General features: G+C 35.8%; 1 protein-coding gene across 1 annotated transcript in view; it reads right to left on the bottom strand.

Moving 5' to 3' along the window:
- The window catches only part of LOC140159478 (protein MON2 homolog), a 97,267-nt gene that overhangs the window by 30,597 nt on the left and 47,417 nt on the right, over positions 1-19,253 (bottom strand). Inside the window, 6 exon segments of the mRNA XM_072182965.1 lie at positions 7,908-7,958; positions 10,393-10,544; positions 11,014-11,198; positions 12,312-12,393; positions 13,014-13,243; positions 13,794-13,938. Of these exon segments, the coding sequence (XP_072039066.1) occupies positions 7,908-7,958; positions 10,393-10,544; positions 11,014-11,198; positions 12,312-12,393; positions 13,014-13,243; positions 13,794-13,938 (845 nt within the window).

The following is a 19,253-nucleotide window of genomic DNA, read 5'->3' as shown; positions in this document are numbered from 1 at the left end:
CAAACACAAGGAAATAATTCCTACCTCGGAATTTTCAGATGGTACTCCATCTTTCATCAGCGAGTGAGTGACTGTATCAGGTCGTGATTTTCTTGACCTTTGACCTGATAACAGACTCGTAGACTCCTGAAAGCAGTTCACATCAAAGCCAACCAACCATCTCTCAACAAAGACGGGGGCCGGTTCAAGCTTTCAGGAGTCTACGAGTCTGTTATCAGGTCAAAGGTCAAGAAAATCACGACTTGATACAGTCACTCACTCGCTGATGAAAGATGGAGTACCATCTGAAAATTCCGAGGTAGGAATTATTTCCTTGTGTTTGGATCAAAAGTTTAAATCAAAATCATCTATTAACCCTAACACTGACCCATGCTTTTTGGTATCGGAAGTCAGAGAAGATCTGATTTTTCAAGAGGTGCAAGTTTCTTTGAGTTCGCACCACCGGGGTTCGGGGATAGGATGTCTCTCATGGCGAGCGCCGTATCACGGACCGGTAGCTGCTCGGGTTATTGCTGCCCGGCCAGCAATTCCGTGATCATATCACACTTCGGGTGATTGCGCCATCGCAGACCCTGGGATGCATGCATGTTATGAATTTTTCATCGTGGTATTTTGTGGTTTTTACTGGTGTTAGGGGTAAAGGACACTCTAATCTGGAAAAATACATGTATTTTAACCCTAACACTGACCCATGCTTTTTGGTATCGGAAGTCAGAGAAGATCCGATTTTTCAAGAAGAAGAAGAATTTTGACTTGGCTTTTGGATTCGAACCTTTGACCCCTCGCATGCCAAGCTTAAAGCGAACGCGGACCGGTAGCTGCTCGGGTTATTGCTGCCCGGCCAGCAATTCCGTGATCATATCACACTTCGGGTGATTGCGTCATCGCAGACCCTGGGATGCATGCATGTTATGAATTTTTCATCGTGGTATTTTGTGGTTTTTACTGGTGTTAGGGGTAATTGTATTTCTTTATCAATTCTTACACCAAGCTACTTAAATAAAACATACTAGTTCATTTAATCCAAGAACCACAATGCTAAAGATTATTTATATGCATTAGAATGATTTCATGTAAAAGTAACCAAATGAATAGCTTTGGCTGAAAAAGTCAAATCATATAAAATGTGTGCATCCAAATCAAAAGGACATGCTCGTCAGCTGCTACATGTGTCTCTTTTTACATAATAGCTAAGAGTAAATAGCAAATGAAGTGACTACCACTTGAGATGAGTGTGGTATTTATTCCTAACTAGTATGTAAAAAGAGGCACTTGTAACAACCAAAAGTGCATCCTTTTGATAAAGATGTGTATATATATGTGTTCTGATTTCATAACTCAGTATTCAGTACAATGCAAAAGAGATTTATATAAATTGAGCTCATGCATAACTTGTATGAAATTATTTTATGAAGAAAATAATAATTGTAGGCATACTGGGCCATGTGTTAATGTCATACATATGCAATTATGTTAATCAGCATGAAAGGAGAGTTTACCCATCCAAAAGAAGAAGTAAATAATGACAATGGATTTGATTACTATGGTATTAATCATTTTAGGTTAATGACATTAGTAAAATGAAAATAAACCAGGTTTTTTTCTCGACAAGAACAAATACAAATTTTGATGAAATTATATGACTGATGAGATTCTAATTTATCCTGATCTAAAATATTTACGCGTCTCCTAGCAACCATAATATTTACGCATCTCCTAGCAACCATAATATTTACGCATCTCCTAGCAACCATAACCAGGTTTAGCACACAAGTTCAACCCAGCAAAAGATTTTAGCCACCATATTTAGCTTACTATATCTTTTATCCACCATATTTAGCTTGCTATATCATAGAGATGGACCCATAATATTAGCGATGCAAAATATTATCTTGTCCGGTCTTTGGATTGAATGTATTTTGTCCTTCTGAATAGGAAACTTTAATGACTAGGTAATCACATAGATGGTCTCTGAGTAAAGATTGTTTTTATACCAGGTAAGTAGTAAAAATAGACCACCTATAGATGAGTTGACTTCTGACGTCAATGCCTGGCAGTATGCGCACACATCATCACAATTTCCATTGTTTTTTGTTTGGCAGTATGCGTGCGCATCATATTTTGTTCAGGGCTTGTGTTTTTAAAACTTCCCGCCACATCACAATTTATAAGGCTATTGGCTATTGAACAGTGTAGTGGTTGCATGGGGTTCACTCAAGCATATTGATATACCAGTCCCTTGCCTTTGTTGATAAACATTGAGGTCAACTCATCTATACAATAAAGGATTTTAAACATTAAACAGTATTTTTGTCATGTAAATCACGGCAATAACAAAGAACTGTTGAATATAAGACCTGCATCAAAGAATCCCATCTGTAGAAAGGCAAGCAAAGAGACTCAATACAAGCTGATCAAAGCAGGTAACTGAGGAGATAAATGTTGAATGACTATGGTAATTGACTGATTAAGTGAGTAAGTAATGTCAAGATTGATAGTGTATAATCATAAGTTATTCAAAACCATCTGAGGAGTAAAAGCAAAATAATTCAGCCTCAGAGTCGAGTCAGACAGGCAGATCCAATGAAATGAGTTAACAAAGTCTGTGATACATGCATCTGAAGATCATTGAATCAGTTATGCATACACCATGCACTATCTCAGTTAATGCAGAGTAATTACACAGCCAAATGCTTTCTGTGTGTGTGTTACAAAATGTAAGTTAAGGCCAATGGGGTTTTAGAGTCAGTGGGATTTATTGCCCGGCTGGCCGGCTACCATAATTTTTCGTTCTTATCTACCACTTTCTGCTCACATGATTAGCATTATTCAGAAGGTTTTTTGTCCTTGTGGCACATTGGGCGATTCCATTTAAAATCCACACTACCCCTGTGGAAGATTTTGGAAATATCTTCCACAGGGGGAGTATGAATTTCAAATAAACATATCAAAAAAAGTAACTAACCCCCCTTAAATAATCGCCATTATTCAAAAAGGGGCTATTGTATTACAAATCTGTAAAATGCGTTGGAAGCAGAATTTATTTCTGCGCATTTTGACACCTCATTTGATACGATAGCCCAGAAAACATTAAATCACCGGTCAATTTAATGTAGTCAGGTCCAGATTTGAAAGTTGCACTTACATACAAATTTTTACAATACAAAAACACTCGGATATCATTACGCAGATTTCCGTCCATTACACTGAATGCAAAATCAATAGAATATACTGCAACTTTCAAATCTTGGGCTACATTGATTTAAATGTACGCTGTTACATCAATATTTAGTCAATTGCTACAAATGAGGTGTCAAAATGTGCAGAAATAAATTCTGCTTCCAACGCATTTTAAAGATTTGTAATACAATTACCCGTGTTTGAATAATGTTCATTATTTAAGGGGGTTTAGTTACTTTTTTTGATATGTTTAGAATGAACACATTAGGCAGCTCCATTTGAAACACACCCTCGCTCTGATAAAGATTCAGGTTGAATCTTTCTCAGAGGGTGTATGAAATTCAACTGGAGCTGCTAATGTGTTCATTCCATTTGAAATTCATACTCCCACTGTGGAAGATATTTCCAAAATCTTCCACAGGGGTAGTGTGGATTTTATAGCCCATTCTTGGTGTCATACCATGTGGCTACCCATGGAGTTCCTCTCATATTGTCAACAGAATGCAAGAACATTGTAAGGGCCATAGTATTTAATTTTTGTGTGTAAAGTTCCAGATTTATAAAGCGCAATTGCCCAAGATCATTGCGCTTTACACAAATTCACCGACTACTGTGGCCCAAACCACTAAGGCCAAAAAAAAAAAGGTTTGTCTCAAAACTCGCGCCCGCATTTGTAAAATCGCAAGATTTGGAAAAAAGAAATGCATAAGTTATTCAAAACCATCTGAGGAGTAAAAGCAAAATAATTCAGCCTCAGAGTCGAGTCAGACAGGCAGATCCAATGAAATGAGTTAACAAAGTCTGTGATACATGCATCTGAAGATCATTGAATCAGTTATGCATACACCATGCACTATCTCAGTTAATGCAGAGTAATTACACAGCCAAATGCTTTCTGTGTGTGTGTTACAAAATGTAAGTTAAGGCCAATGGGGTTTTAGAGTCAGTGGGATTTATTGCCCGGCTGGCCGGCTACCATAATTTTTCGTTCTTATCTACCACTTTCTGCTCACATGATTAGCATTATTCAGAAGGTTTTTTGTCCTTGTGGCACATTAAGCGATTCCATTTAAAATCCACACTACCCCTGTGGAAGATTTTGGAAATATCTTCCACAGGGGGAGTATGAATTTCAAATAAACATATCAAAAAAAGTAACTAACCCCCCTTAAATAATCGCCATTATTCAGAAAGGGGTCAGTGTATTACAAATCTGTAACATGCGTTCGAAGCAGAATTTTTTTCTGCGTATTTTGATACCTCATGTGATGCGATAGCCCAGAAAACATTAAATCACCGGTCAATTTAATGTAGTCAGGTCCAGATTTGAAAGTTGCACTTACATACAAATTTTTACAATACAAAAACACTCGGATATCATTACGCAGATTTCCTTCCATTACACTGAATGCAAAATCAATAGAATATACTGCAACTTTCAAATCTTGGGCTACATTGATTTAAATGTACGCTGTTACATCAATATTTAGTCAATTGCTACAAATGAGGTGTCAAAATGTGCAGAAATAAATTCTGCTTCCAACGCATTTTAAAGATTTGTAATACAATTACCCGTGTTTGAATAATGTTCATTATTTAAGGGGGTTTAGTTACTTTTTTTGATATGTTTAGAATGAACACATTAGGCAGCTCCATTTGAAACACACCCTCCCTCAGTGGAAGATTCAGGTTGAATCTTTCTCAGAGGGTGTATGAAATTCAACTGGAGCTGCTAATGTGTTCATTCCATTTGAAATTCATACTCCCACTGTGGAAGATATTTCCAAAATCTTCCACAGGGGTAGTGGATTTTATAGCCCATTCTTGGTGTCATACCATGTGGCTACCCATGGAGTTCCTCTCATATTGTCAACAGAATGCAAGAACATTGTAAGGGCCATAGTATTTAATTTTTTGTGTGTAAAGTTCCAGATTTATAAAGCGCAATTGCCCAAGATCATTGCGCTTTACACAAATTCACCGACTACTGTGGCCCAAACCACTAAGGCCAAAAAAAAAAAAAGGTTTGTCTCAAAACTCGCGCCCGCATTTGTAAAATCGCAAGATTTGGAAAAAAAGAAATGCAGAAATTTTTTTTTTTTCTACAAAATTTTTTTTAAAGTTTTTCCATAAAAATTCGGTGAAAATCAGATTTTTTTTCTCAAAATACCATAAAAAAAGTCGTGGGCGAAAAAAAATCACAATTTCGCATTTGTTTTCAAACCACTCGTGAGCTTTGAGACAAACCTTTATTTTTTTTGGCCTTAGCATCATTTAGGGATGCAGCTACAACACCTTATTGATTGAGCTCCCGACAATTACTACATTTTTGCATTTTCATCACAATGCACTATTTGCCAGTTGAAATCCATACACCCCCTATTGAAGACATGACCTTAATATTCCACACAAGGAGTGGGAATATTAAATGGTGTTACCTGAATGGTTAACTCCATTTAAAAGTTACACCTGTGTGGGAGATTAAGGTCATGTCTGAAATAGGGGGGTGTATAAATTTCAACTGGAATGGCCTAATATGTTATGTCACACTGTAGCATTATATATACACCAGTGCAATGATTCTACAACTGTATGTGGTTTTAGATACACATAATGGTACTTTGCAGATATATCCTCACAGACTACTACAGACCATGTATCAACAGTCAAAGTTGCTGTGCATTATATGCTGTAAATTCTCGCATATTCATGATGGCAGATTGTGAGATCGTGCTGTGTCTAACAATCACACCAGCGTTACGTGCCTTTGCGTATATGTGATAGCGCATTGCGTGTAGACCGCAAAAAATATGCGGTATAAGTGCGTAGCAGGTTTGCCTGTCGCATTTCATGGAATAATCGGCCCTCATTATCGGGTGATGCTGAGACTTTGACTGCTTGGACGTAGTCTGTTATCTTTTTTGTCCATGTATATCCTGCTTTGAAATTGTTTAGATAGCAGGTTGATTTTGGGACAATGAGTGTGTACATAACAAAGATCCCATGTACGCTATCTGGCGAATCTGAGAGAATACACTCTACACCTGGTACCTGTAGTACCGCATTAGGCAATGCCTAACCCAAACTGGCTGTGTAATTATTAGAATATGAAAAGGAGTTGTGACTGAAGAGGTTCATCAGGTCTGTCAATTAGCTATTTAGAGTTAAATTGTCAAGACCAAGTGAAAAACACCCCTATTAAAAACATGACCTTAATCTTCCACACAAGGAGTGTGAATTTTAAATGGGGTTACCTAAATGGTTGACTCCATTTAAAATATACACCCCTTTTCACTTGTTCTTGACAAATTAACTCTAAATAGATGAAAAGGAATTTCTGTATAATTTATCTTGTCTCAAGCTGAAAGGATATCACACATATATCTGAATTTTGAGAATAGCCAAAAATGTTTTGATAGCCATAATAACCCAAAACTTTTTTAAGTATTACCACTATTAGTAATTAAACTTCTAATTCAGAGCTTGGGCCCTTATTTTTTTTACATGTACACATGTGACCGGCTATCACGAAATGAGCGTAAGGTTGTAAGTTGGTAGTTTCGAGACATCCTGGCTGCTGAGTTGATGTTCTTTGTTTGCTGTGCACCTGTATAAGCCAGTAGTATGTCCTTTGTGAATGGCCCATTGTGCCCCCATTCACAAAGGCTATACGGACATACTACTGGCTTGAAAAGGTGCGCATGAAACAAAGAACACCAACGCAGTAGCCAGGGTGTATAGAATCTACCAACTTGAGACTTAACGCTTATTTTGTGGTAGCAGGTCACATATGTAAAGAGAAGAAAATTATAAAATTTGTTTGGCAACTAAAAGACAAAAAATATTTGTTAAATTAAATGTCAACAAAGTGAAGTCCCAATGAGTCTGGACCATGGGCTATTCCACTTGAAATCCACACGCCCCTATTGAAGACCTGACCTTAATCTCCCACACAGGGGGTGAAGATTTCAAATGGAGTCACCCATTCAGGTAACATCATTTGATATTCACACTCCCTGTGTGGAAGATTAAGGCCATGCCTTCGTTTACAACATGAATAACCCAATGTCATGTTTGAGTGTTGCTCTTGGAGGGGAAAATACCGTACCTCCAAAATATTTCACTGTATGCATGGCTAAGTTTTATCTTCAGTGCCTGCAAGTTAGCAATATACATGCAATGCATTTTTGCATGCTACATACTTCATGTGCAAATCTTTACAATGTTCATGTGTTCAGATGCTAATTATCATTTGATTTGATTCACTGAAACATGCTGGTGGTACATCAGGTTGGTCCCCATGTATGACAAATGGTCAAATTCCCATACAGAGTTAGGGCAAAGTATTGTAGTCTAACCGCTTTTGTATACGCTCTTCTACATCTATAGCTAGTTACACTAACACCCATTTTAGTCCATGACTAAAGCTGGTCTAATATAACCTTCAACTTGAGTGCAGATAAATTACAGATTATGAAATGAAAGAATATGTTTCATATTAGTAAGATAAGAGCAGATGGCGATTAGCCTCAACCAACCCTAACAATATTTCACATATATCTATATGAATTATTTCAGTATCAGCTATGAAGGTCTAATGATGTTATGAATAAGAGATTGACAATTTGTCTTTTGCCCCACAAGTGAACCGATTCTGCCTTCCCCGTTAGCTCAAAGCTATCTCTGTAACTTATCGGTTGGATAAACAAAATGTGATGCCTGGTTACCTGTTTGCTTAAGGGCTGTTGGCCACTGGAATGTTTTTGTCGTTGTTTCTTCTGTGTTTCAAGTAGATAAAGTGGGGACTTGGTTATTCTGTCTATTTACATTTACTGTTTTTATAATGCACATCCTGAACAGCTCTATATTTCAAATATTTCAAATATAAATCATTTTGGCATTATGTATGCACAAATTGTTGCTCGTATCTTTTGAACAGCCCAACTCATATTCTACTGATCCCCACACATACCCAATACATAACCAAATGAAAATAATAAAATGGCTAAGAATACTGTCACATATAATATAATATAACCAGAGTCTTAGCCAGAAATCAGAAACCACCCGTCCAATCTATACCAAAATTTGACCCTCAAATATAAAACAACTTGTCTATACCCATGGAAGGATCACTGGGTTCAAATATGTCCTGCTTAAATATATACCCTTAAAATCATCTGTTTTGGAGCTATCACATCTGTAAAATCCATTAAATATACCTGTCTAAAATTAGATTAGCCCGTCTTAAAGACGGGCAGATGTATGGCTGGCTAAGACCTTGAATATAACTGAGGGTCCTTTTTGACAAACAGCAGTTCACTAAATTTACACTTAAAGCTCTTTGAGAACATACACCCAAATGATTGCTTAAAATTTGATGAGAAAGATTTCACAAAAGATAGAGTACTTCAATTAAGCATTTCAACACTAAATACACAAATCATGCACTGCAGCCATGATGGATTCTTTACAAACTTATGCAAACTATTGTGAAAGAAATAAACAATTTACACACGGCCCTAGATGGCACATTAATACTTGTTAATACACTTTGGTTGATATTCTGAGAGGGAAAACTAACTTCAATCTTGAAATAGGCTTTGTCACACTTTCTTTAAATCTTAATTTAAACTTAATTTCTCAAAACAATAGTCAGCTACAATTTTTCATTTCTTTATTCTTGAGTTGTAATATATAGTTTGATGGCAAATAATTCTTTTACACAAGTTGGGCACGGATTGAACAAAAAAATAGGTAATTTTATCAATCATGTCACATTTTGACAAAGTCATTTACTTACTGTTACTTTTGTTAAGACCTAAGGCCTAAAAAATTGTTTGATGGCGTAACCCGTCTGACCCTAAAATTAGGCCTGACCGTGATTTATTTTTTGGCCAAAAAAAAAATTATTTTAATTTAAAAAAAAAGGAGAAATAAAGTTCCAAGGCTTTTATCAAATGCAATTTACAGTTTTAAAGGAAAACAACAACAACAAAAAACAAAGATCCCGCCTTTCCTACCCTAATTTTTTTTATGTCACACCAATCAAACAATTTTGTAGGCATAATTGGAGTGATATTAGACACTTTCAATACACTCCTTACATTTTTCAACCCTCTTTTCTGATTGCTACATAACTGTAGGAATGTATCATTGGATCTATGATGTCATCAAGTGAGAAAATAAAATGGTCTCACTCCCATTCAACTAATCCTTGATTTTGTCCAAGATTAAAGTTAGCCCCTTGTTGTGAATATGGGCAAAGTGCAGGCTGATGGAACTCTTGCATTATGTGAAGTTGTATTTTATTAAAAGCCTATGCACACATTTCAACTTGTTACAAACATCATGCATTCATGAATTCTCGTCCACTAATGCAAAGATGAAAATGTGATTAACTTTTTGATGGATTTATAAAACCAGTAATTACCTGGACCTTCTTTTGATATGGAAGCAGTGTAAAAATGGCAGCATTGGATGTTGATTAGCACTGCAACTTAAATCATTTCTTAGATGTTATTTTTACTCCACTCTGTTTACCATGAATTTGCAGAGAGCACTGTTGTTTACAATCTTATTAAAATCAGCAATATTTGTGGTACAATCTTAGATATGTCAATGGGAAATCTACCACATTGGAGTGTCACCCATGGGAACCAAAATAACATACCTCCTGAGTATGAGTATGGCGTAGGTTTGCATATGTAGCACTTAACCTGCATGTATTACAAACAGATTGCACACAAGCACACACTGCAAGTTTGTGGTGGCCCAATCTGTGAACCTATATCCAGGGTTACGAAAAGATTTCAGCCCGAATCGCGGGTCAAATAATCGAAAAGTCGCCCAATTTTTTGCTTTACCATTGGTTTCTATGGGGCAGGAAACTACCTGAAGTCGCGGGAGCCAATGTTGAAAAGTGGCCCAAATTTTTTCTTAACCATTGGTTTCTATAGGACAGAAAATTGTCAAAAGTTGCGGAGAAAATCTTCTAAAGTCACCCAATTGGGCTACCAAATCGCGGGTTTGGCAACCCTGCCTATATCCAGAGATAGACTTTTCCCCTTCAATTAACAACACACAAAATGAGTCAGAGTTATCTCAGTCTGATCACATATTTTTGCAGCCATACATATCACAGAAATTATCAACCCAATTATATCTGATCTGGTAAACCTTCATTTGCAATCACTTGTGGATAAAACGTACCATGACTGGACCTTGCTGTGTGCCAACGACTGTTGCTAAAGGTGTTCCAACAGCAACAACCTGGTTTCTGCCATCGCCTGTGTCTTCTGATCTGCCCTCTGACCCCTGGGTCATTTGCAGCAAACCATCTCTGCTGGTATTTCTATTATGACCTGTAAAAAGAAGTCAATGGTTGGGACAAAATATTTCAACTTTCAAGTGGCTGTGGTTTAGTTTGTAAGGAACATGCTTGTCAAGGTGTGCACTAGCTGTGCGCAAGTAGCGAATCGTAAATGTAGTGTGTAATATGCCACACACTACGCACAACTGAATTTGTAAAATATTTTTTGCTCATTTTAGAATTAGGAGAATTTTCATGAATAGTTATTTAAATAATAATTTACTGAATAAAAACGAGAACAAACGATAGAATTTTTTTTTTACTATCCTCTACCATGTGATAGACAACAGGCAGGTCCAATATTTTTTATCATAGTGGATACCGCTACTGAAAATATTGGACCTGCCTGTCATCTGTCACACGGTAGAGGATAGTAAAAACAAAAATTCCAATCGTTAATTCTCTATGTATAGAGTCTCAAAGACTGGCTTTGATTTGTTGAGATTTTTCCGATGACTTACCTTTGTGTTGAGGTGTCTGTGGAGATGCTATGTTAAGCACTGAGAGTGCATAATGCGGAGGGAGTGATGCTTTACATAGTGCCATGACAAAGGCATCTCTGGGTACAGTCAGTCCCAATTTGCCACAAAGACTGGCGTAGAGCTCTTGAGATTTCAGAATGTACTCTGTGGCTGCTTCATCCATGCTGTTGAAAGTGCAAGAATGACATGATAAAAGCATGTAAAATTAGGTAAAACTATATTAGGAGGAAAAATAGCATTGTCCAACAACAGCGAGAGCTACAACTCCATGACATTACTTCACCTGTCACTATAATGAAAGACCGAGATAAGAAGACTAAATTGTATCTGACGTCAGGGCAATGGCGCGCCGTGATTGGTTGCCGACCTACACAGTACGGCATTTTCTGTCTATTTGTCAGAATTTCAGACACAAACTAGTCTTTTTATCTCTGTCTTTCATTATAGCATATCTTTGGCTGATAAAGATGTCATAGGTCAAATCTTGGGGTGAATGCATGATCATTGTACATGTGTATTGCTTATACATTCATATTATAAACAAAATCCAAATATGGGTCAAAATAACAGTTGTGTAGCAAGAAGATTACCTGTTACATGAAGCACCAGAAATAAATTTCACATACCAAGATGTGAAGATGTTGCTGCAAATATCTTGTTCTTTATATTTCCATAAATTTCTTATTCTTATACCATCAAGATTCGCCTAATTCTGCATATGGGCTCCTTTGCCTTTGGGATAAATTCCAAACACAAACAGAGAGCTCCCTCCTCTGAAAACCACAACATGAATTAGGGGCCATGCCCTTATTTGCTGGTGGGATTTTTACAGGAGAGCACCTTTAGTTTGTGCCTAAAATTCAAGCCATGTCAAGGGATCAAGCCCATGTCGTCAGCAGAGTGCAACACTATCGTAAGTGCAGTAGAATGCAATAGCTGCCATTTGCAACATTTCAATAAATGTACTTACTTTTAACCAATAACACTAGACAAAACGCCCAATTACATGTCTTGGGGTTAGCTTAGTGGCCATCAGGAAAGTATACAGAACATCAACACTTTACAATGAGCATGATGAGGGGATTGTGCTGCAAACAATAGGTGTTTTACAAAAGGCAGCTATTATATTCTACTGCACTTACGACAGTGTTGCACTCTGCCGAGGATATACACTATTATTAGGCAAATCTTTACAGTATTTCATTTAGCTTTACATTAGGCAGGTACTACATGTAGCTATGATAGCAGCCTAGATGTTGAAACTGAATGGTACTTACCAAGCATCTAATAGGAGTGACAATGCAGCTAGTACTCCACACCAGGATGAGTTGACTAATTCTTCCCATAAAGACTGTAAACCTGCATGTATTGATAGACATCAAGAAACAGTGTGAAAAACTATCATTCACACCCAATGTACAATGTTTTTTTCTCAAAAACACAACAAAAACTATGTATGATGAAGGAGGTGATATAAAAACATGGTTGTTTGATGTGATCATTTATTAGGTTTTCAAACAAAACATCATGTACAACCCAAATTTAGGCTTAAACAGCTAAAAGCGGTATCATGCTAATGTATACAGATGCTTTTGAGTCATTTTCAACTTCAATTTCCAATTATTTACAACATTATTCACTTTCACAGCATTTTTAAAGGATTTTTCGGATATAAAATGTATCTATTTATGACAAGATTGGTGGCGCTATTTAGTTACTGGAAATTACTCTTTCAAGCTTTTTATACAAATACTTCCTTTTATTTTTTGATGAAATATGTTTCGAAAATTTCATTGTTGCTTGTTTCACCTATTCCATCTGTTTTAATGGCAGTATTGATTACCTACCCCTTGCAAATTAAGAAATATGATTTATGATAAATAGTGCCACCTATAGTTTACATTTACTTGATAATGAAGCCAATTCCATATACATCAAACAACCGTGAAAACTGTGATGAAAAGATTGGTTAAAATTACCTTTATCTACATCTGCTAAGACTCCATTCTCTTTCTTAGCTTCCGGTGATCGTTTACTGGTCTCATTCTTGTCCTTGTTTAAGGCACGTATCCTCCTTTCTTCTACATCCATCTCTGACGTGACGATGCCTGAAACACATTTGACAACATCTAGAAGGCTTGCAAAGCCCACAGATAAGCCATATCCATCAGGAACTGACGGCGCATCAGTTTTGTCTAAAAGTTCAAGGCTAAAATGGAAGAAAAAGTGAAGAAAACATTTGAAAAGAATGAGATTGAACTCTCAACATTTTTTTAAAATAACGACAAGGTTTTTTTCTCATTTTCTCCACATGGTTTTTCTTCAGGGTTATAAATTCATGCCCTGATCCTCATACAAAAACACCATGTTCTTACAAAATATACACCACCAACCTATTATAAACAGCCCATGATATACACCAATCCGAGAAGCGTTTTCTGTATTTGGCCCTCTATGACGGAACCACAGTTGTACCAGTGCGGGAGATTTAATTTGTTCAATCAATTCATGATCGTGTATTGAAAATCTCTGTTGTGTACAATTCTGTATAGCACACTTACAACTTACAAGTAATTGATGGAACCCCCGACCTTGGGACACCGCAGTTTTACGTCGGGGACACCGCAGTATTGGCCTAGTCGGATTGGGGTATAATGGAACTGTATAATAGTGTGTGTAATACCTGCTTCATATTGTGATATATTTGTGCTACCAGTTCTCAGTCTACCCTTCTTGGGAGAACAGAATGGACTACTTACAAGACAGGTTTAGGTGTGCCAGCTACTGATACTGGAAGCAATGGAATAAACACTCCTTTGTAAGAGAACGCTGGATGTTGTGTCGGAGCAGGTGCATTCTGGGATTGTGATTGACTGCTGCTACCTTCTTTGCCTGGTTTATCTACTGCATAAATGAATAATAGTAATAGTAATAAATGATATTGGCATGAAATAAAATACATGAAAATGATGATAAAAACAGGGTTCGCAGGTTTTTGCCGCAGGTGGAAAAAACCATGGTTTTAACCGCGGTTTTAACCACGGTTTTAACCACTTGGCAAAAACAGTTTTTGCCGGCAAAATGAAAAAAAAAAAAAAAGTGATTTATAGTTCAGTTTTTTCATCTCAAAACAAAATAATTAAGTTACAAAAATAAGTTCCCGAGTGTAACAAGGCCAGATTTTGTAATTATAAGCAATATATTAAAAAATTAAAGGCATGCGTTTTCATTGCTCAAGTGCAGTTAACCGAAATGTGGCATGTATCAAATTCAAAACTTTTTCATTTTAAGGACTTAATGAGACAAAAAATATGTTGAATGATTCGTTAAAAGTTGTGTGTTACTGTTTATGAGCTTTCTGTGTCACATTTTAATATTTGAGTGACTATATGTGAGTTTTTGCCATTTTTTGCCATTTTTGCCAGTTTAAACCAGGCAAAAACTGGCAAAAACAGTTTTTGCCAGGTTTTTGCCACTTTGCCGGCAAAAACAGGTTTTTGCCGGCAAAAACCGAACCCTGGATAAAAATATATTGATAAAGCATCAAATGTAAAATAACCTCTAGTAAGTGTTTAAATAAATTTACTAATTTATAGTAGAAAAGAAAGATATTGATCAGATGTGGAGATATGTGACAAAATGGTACTTTGTTTCACTGAATTCTGCATTGCTGCATATTGCTCCCCATTAGAATGTGGGATAATTAGTACAGGAGCAGCAACCTCAAAAAAATGACTTCGTTCACCCTCCACTACATACAAGGTTTGACACCATAGGTAGTTAGTATGGACCCTCTAGATCACTGCTAGGTAGGTAGTGGACTCAAATTGTGGTATCACTTTTTTTTTACAGGTCATTTTATGTGTGGACGTATAATCGCATAAAATCACCAAAAATAGGACAAAATTAAGGGGTAGGGGAGATATAAATTCTCATAACTCAACTTTTACTCATAATAATGAATTTATTTTGGTATGAATATGTAGCTAATTGATTGTTCTAACTGCCTAGTATTATTTGAAAGCAAACCTTGGTTTCATTTGATCATGATTGGAAGTGGCCAGTCCATACACTAGTGAAAAATCAGATTTTTCACAACAATGCATAGGGTGGGTGTTTTTGTGACATTGGCTTCAAATTTTACTATTGTGCCAATTTCTATTTTCAAAATTAATTAAATTTCCTTTTTTTAATTTTGTTTTTAATATCAAGCATATCTAGGCAAACTTTGATATTCTGGTTCAAATATTTATGTATGTGCATGTTTGCTTGCATGTTGGTTTGTGTTGTGTGGGTTTGGGGTAGGTGTGTGTGGGTATGTGGGGGTGGGTGCGGGTTGTGTATAGGGTTCAGGGTTGTGGTGTTTTACATGTTTTAATATGTCACTCGGCTGAACTATATAAGTTCTATTAACAAAATTTGTTTGTTAAGTTGCCATTCATGTAATATTTTGAATATTTATATGTGTGGGGTGAGATCAACCGCTGTTTGTCAGGAAAATAGACTGAAAATGTAAAAAAAATAGTTACTTTTCCACATGTAGCAGCGTGTGTAACAATATTAAGGGGTAGAGGAAATATAAACCATCATAACTCAACTTCAACTCATGATAATGAATTCATTTTGGAATTAATATGTAGCTAATTGATTGTTCAAAGCGTGTTAGTATTATTTTAAAAGCAAAGCAAAGCAAACATTAATTGTCAGGTAGATAGCCATAAAATGTGAGAAAAGGTTACTTTTCTATGTATAACCATGTCAAATATGGCATTATTAAGGGTAGGGAAATAAAACCACCATAACTCAACCTTTACTCATAATAATGAATTCATTTTGGTATCAACATGTAGCTAATTGATTTAAGATAATACTAGAAAGCTAGACCAATAACTTGGATATATTTTGATACCAAGATGAATTCATTTTCATGAGTAAAAGTCGAGTTATGACAGTTTACATTTCCCCTACCCCGTAATATTGTCATCTTCACGCTGTTAGACATTGAAAAGTTACCTTTTCCTCACAGTTTCTGTATATCTGTCTGACAACTAATGGTTGCTTTGCTTTAAAATGATACTAGAAAGTTAGAACAATCACTTAGATACATTTTGATACCAAGATTAATTCATTTTCATGAGTAAAAGTTGAGTTATGGCAGTTATAAATTTCCCCTACCCCCTTAATATTGTCATATTTACGCTGTCAGACATAGAATATTTACCCTTTCCTCACAGTTACTGTGTATCTACCTGACAACTAATGATCGCTTTGCTTTGAAATAATACTAGAAAGTTAGAACAATCACTTAAATACATTTTGATACCAAGATGAATTCATTTTCATGAGTAAAAGTTGAGTTGTGGCAGTTTATATTTCCCCTACCCTTAATATTGTCATATTTATTTATGCTGTTAGACATAGAATAGTTACCTTTTCCTCACAAATACTGTGTATCTACCTGACAAATAATGGTCGCTTTGCTTTAAAATAATACTAGAAAGTTAGAACTATCACTTAGATACATTTTGATACCAAGATGAATTCATTTTCATGAGTAAAAGTTGAGTTATGGCAGTTATAAATTTCCCCTACCCCTTAATATTGTCATTTTACGCTGTTAGACATAGAAAATTTACCTTTTCCTCACAGTTTCTGTATATCTGCCTGACAAATAATGGTCGCTTTGCTTTAAGATAATACTAGAAAGCTAGACCAATAACTTGGATATATTTTGATACCAAGATGAATTCATTTTCATGAGTAAAAGTCGAGTTATGACAGTTTACATTTCCCCTACCCCGTAATATTGTCATCTTCACGCTGTTAGACATTGAAAAGTTACCTTTTCCTCACAGTTTCTGTATATCTGTCTGACAACTAATGGTTGCTTTGCTTTAAAATGATACTAGAAAGTTAGAACAATCACTTAGATACATTTTGATACCAAGATGAATTCATTTTCATGAGTAAAAGTTGAGTTACGGCAGTTTATATTTCCCCTACCCCTTAATATTGTCATATTTACGCTGTTAGACATAGAAAACGTACCCTTTTCTCACAGTTTCTGTGTATCTACCTGACAACTAATGGTCGCTTTGCTTTAAAATAATACAAAAAAGTTAGAACAATCAATTAGATATACATATTAAATTGAATTGAATAGAATTAATACCAAGATGAAGTCAATATCATGAGTAAAATATTGAGTTCTGATGATTTATTTTCCCCTACCCCTTAATATTTTTCTATGTTATGCTGATATACGAGGGAAATCAACATCAGTTTTTGTTGGGTTTTTTGTTTTTTTAAACATTTTTTGTCTTTTTCCCAGTGGTTACTCACGTCCTACACATAAATATTCACATCAATGGAAACTTAACGGATTTTGTAAATGGAAGTTGGTTCAGTGAAGTGACATATTAAGACATGTACACACACATTCATCCCCTCACCCCCACACATACCCTATGTACACCCAGCACCCCCCCCACACACACACACACCTCGTCCCACAGACACCCTAACGAACTCATACATATTATAATGATTGGAACTGTTACAATAATGTTTCCCTTGATATGCTTAACATTAAAAACAAAATAAAACATTAAAATTTAAATTAAAAAATTAAAAATGGAAACTGAATCAATTTTGAAAATATAAAGTGGTATAGTTGTGAGATTTGAGGCCAATGTCAAACTTTACACATATGGTTTAAAAATCAGATTACCACTCATTTATGGACTATATACTTCCAAATATGCTCAAATGAAACCTGTTTTTGTTTAAAAATAATACTAGAAAGTTAGGAAAATCATTTAGCTACATATTGATACCAAAATGAATTCAAAATCACGAGTAAAAGTTGAGTTCTTGGAATTTATATCTCCCCTACCCTTAATTTTGTCCTATTTTTGGTGATTTTATGCGATTATACGTCCATACATAAAATGACCTGTAAAAAAAAAGTGATACCACAATTTGAGTCCACTACCTACCTAGCAGTGATCTAGAGGGTCCATACTAACTACCTATGGTGTCAAACCTTGTATGTAGTGGAGGGTGAACCAAGTCCTTATTTAGGCCCCCTGTGGGATCTTGCTCCTGGACTAAATGGTGAATACATGAGACTTGTGACAAAGAGATGAAAATGAGAGTGGAGAGGAGAGAGAAGAGGAAGCAAATAACATATATGTGACACGATCTGGTCCATGGGGGCTAAAGGAGGCATTTTTGAAAATTGAGTTACTGTAATTATTACATTATACATACAATAGGCTATCATTTAATTAGACCGGGTCTAAAGTTAGACCTGGTCTAAGTGGAATTTAGTTCCATCCGGAAAGGTCGTTTACTATTACTGCCTTCCAATAGTAGCTAGCAAATTCTAAAGATTTTAATGCAAAGTTCAAAAGAATACAAAATAACTCACGTAAATGTAAAGGAAAATGTCCTTTCTCCTAAGACAAAATTTCACTTAGACCAGGTCTAACTTAAGACCCGGTCTAAATGTTTTGTGCATACGGACCCAAAGGTCTAGCATACTTGATTCAAAAGTTATGAAGTTTTTTGATGTCTATTTTCTTATGTATTTTCTTGTTTTTTTATTCCATATTTTTACCTTTATCTCAATTTCAAATTTCCCGCCTTTGGCCCCATGGACCAGATCGTGTCACATATCATACATCTATAGCCTGCCTCTTTTCTACAGGATGTATGAATGGCAACTGTATAAAGACAACCATGGTATTCACATACAGCAAGTCATAGAGACAAAGAGAATGGTAAACAGACAGAAAAAGAGAAAAATACAGACACACAGACAGACACAGCTAGAGACTTATTGCCCAATTCAATTTCTCTTTACGTCAAGAAATAAATACTGTTTGCTTGTTCTCTGTCGGTTAGTTTTTTTGTTTTTTTAATTTCTTGTTCAATAGAACAGCATATTTACATAGGCCAAAATAGATTTGATAGTATTTGTCTACTGTATCACTATCAAAAATGGTTTTAAAACTTTTCAGGATGTCAACAATTCTGAAATAAGAACCATGTTTACTACATGTGTATATACATGTGTATGAACAGGCAGTCAAATCATTTACAAAGACATAAACATACTTTGGTATATGGTCGAATCCAACCAAAAGTGTCCACGGGCCAAAAATAAAAGTCTGAAATAAAAATGTCTCCACAATTTTTTCCTTTTGACCATGACC

This window comes from Amphiura filiformis, chromosome 8, assembly GCF_039555335.1.
Source record: "Amphiura filiformis chromosome 8, Afil_fr2py, whole genome shotgun sequence".
NCBI classification, from domain to species: domain Eukaryota; kingdom Metazoa; phylum Echinodermata; class Ophiuroidea; order Amphilepidida; family Amphiuridae; genus Amphiura; species Amphiura filiformis.
Note: the sequence above shows the minus strand (reverse complement) of the source record. Positions and strands in the feature narration are given on the sequence as shown.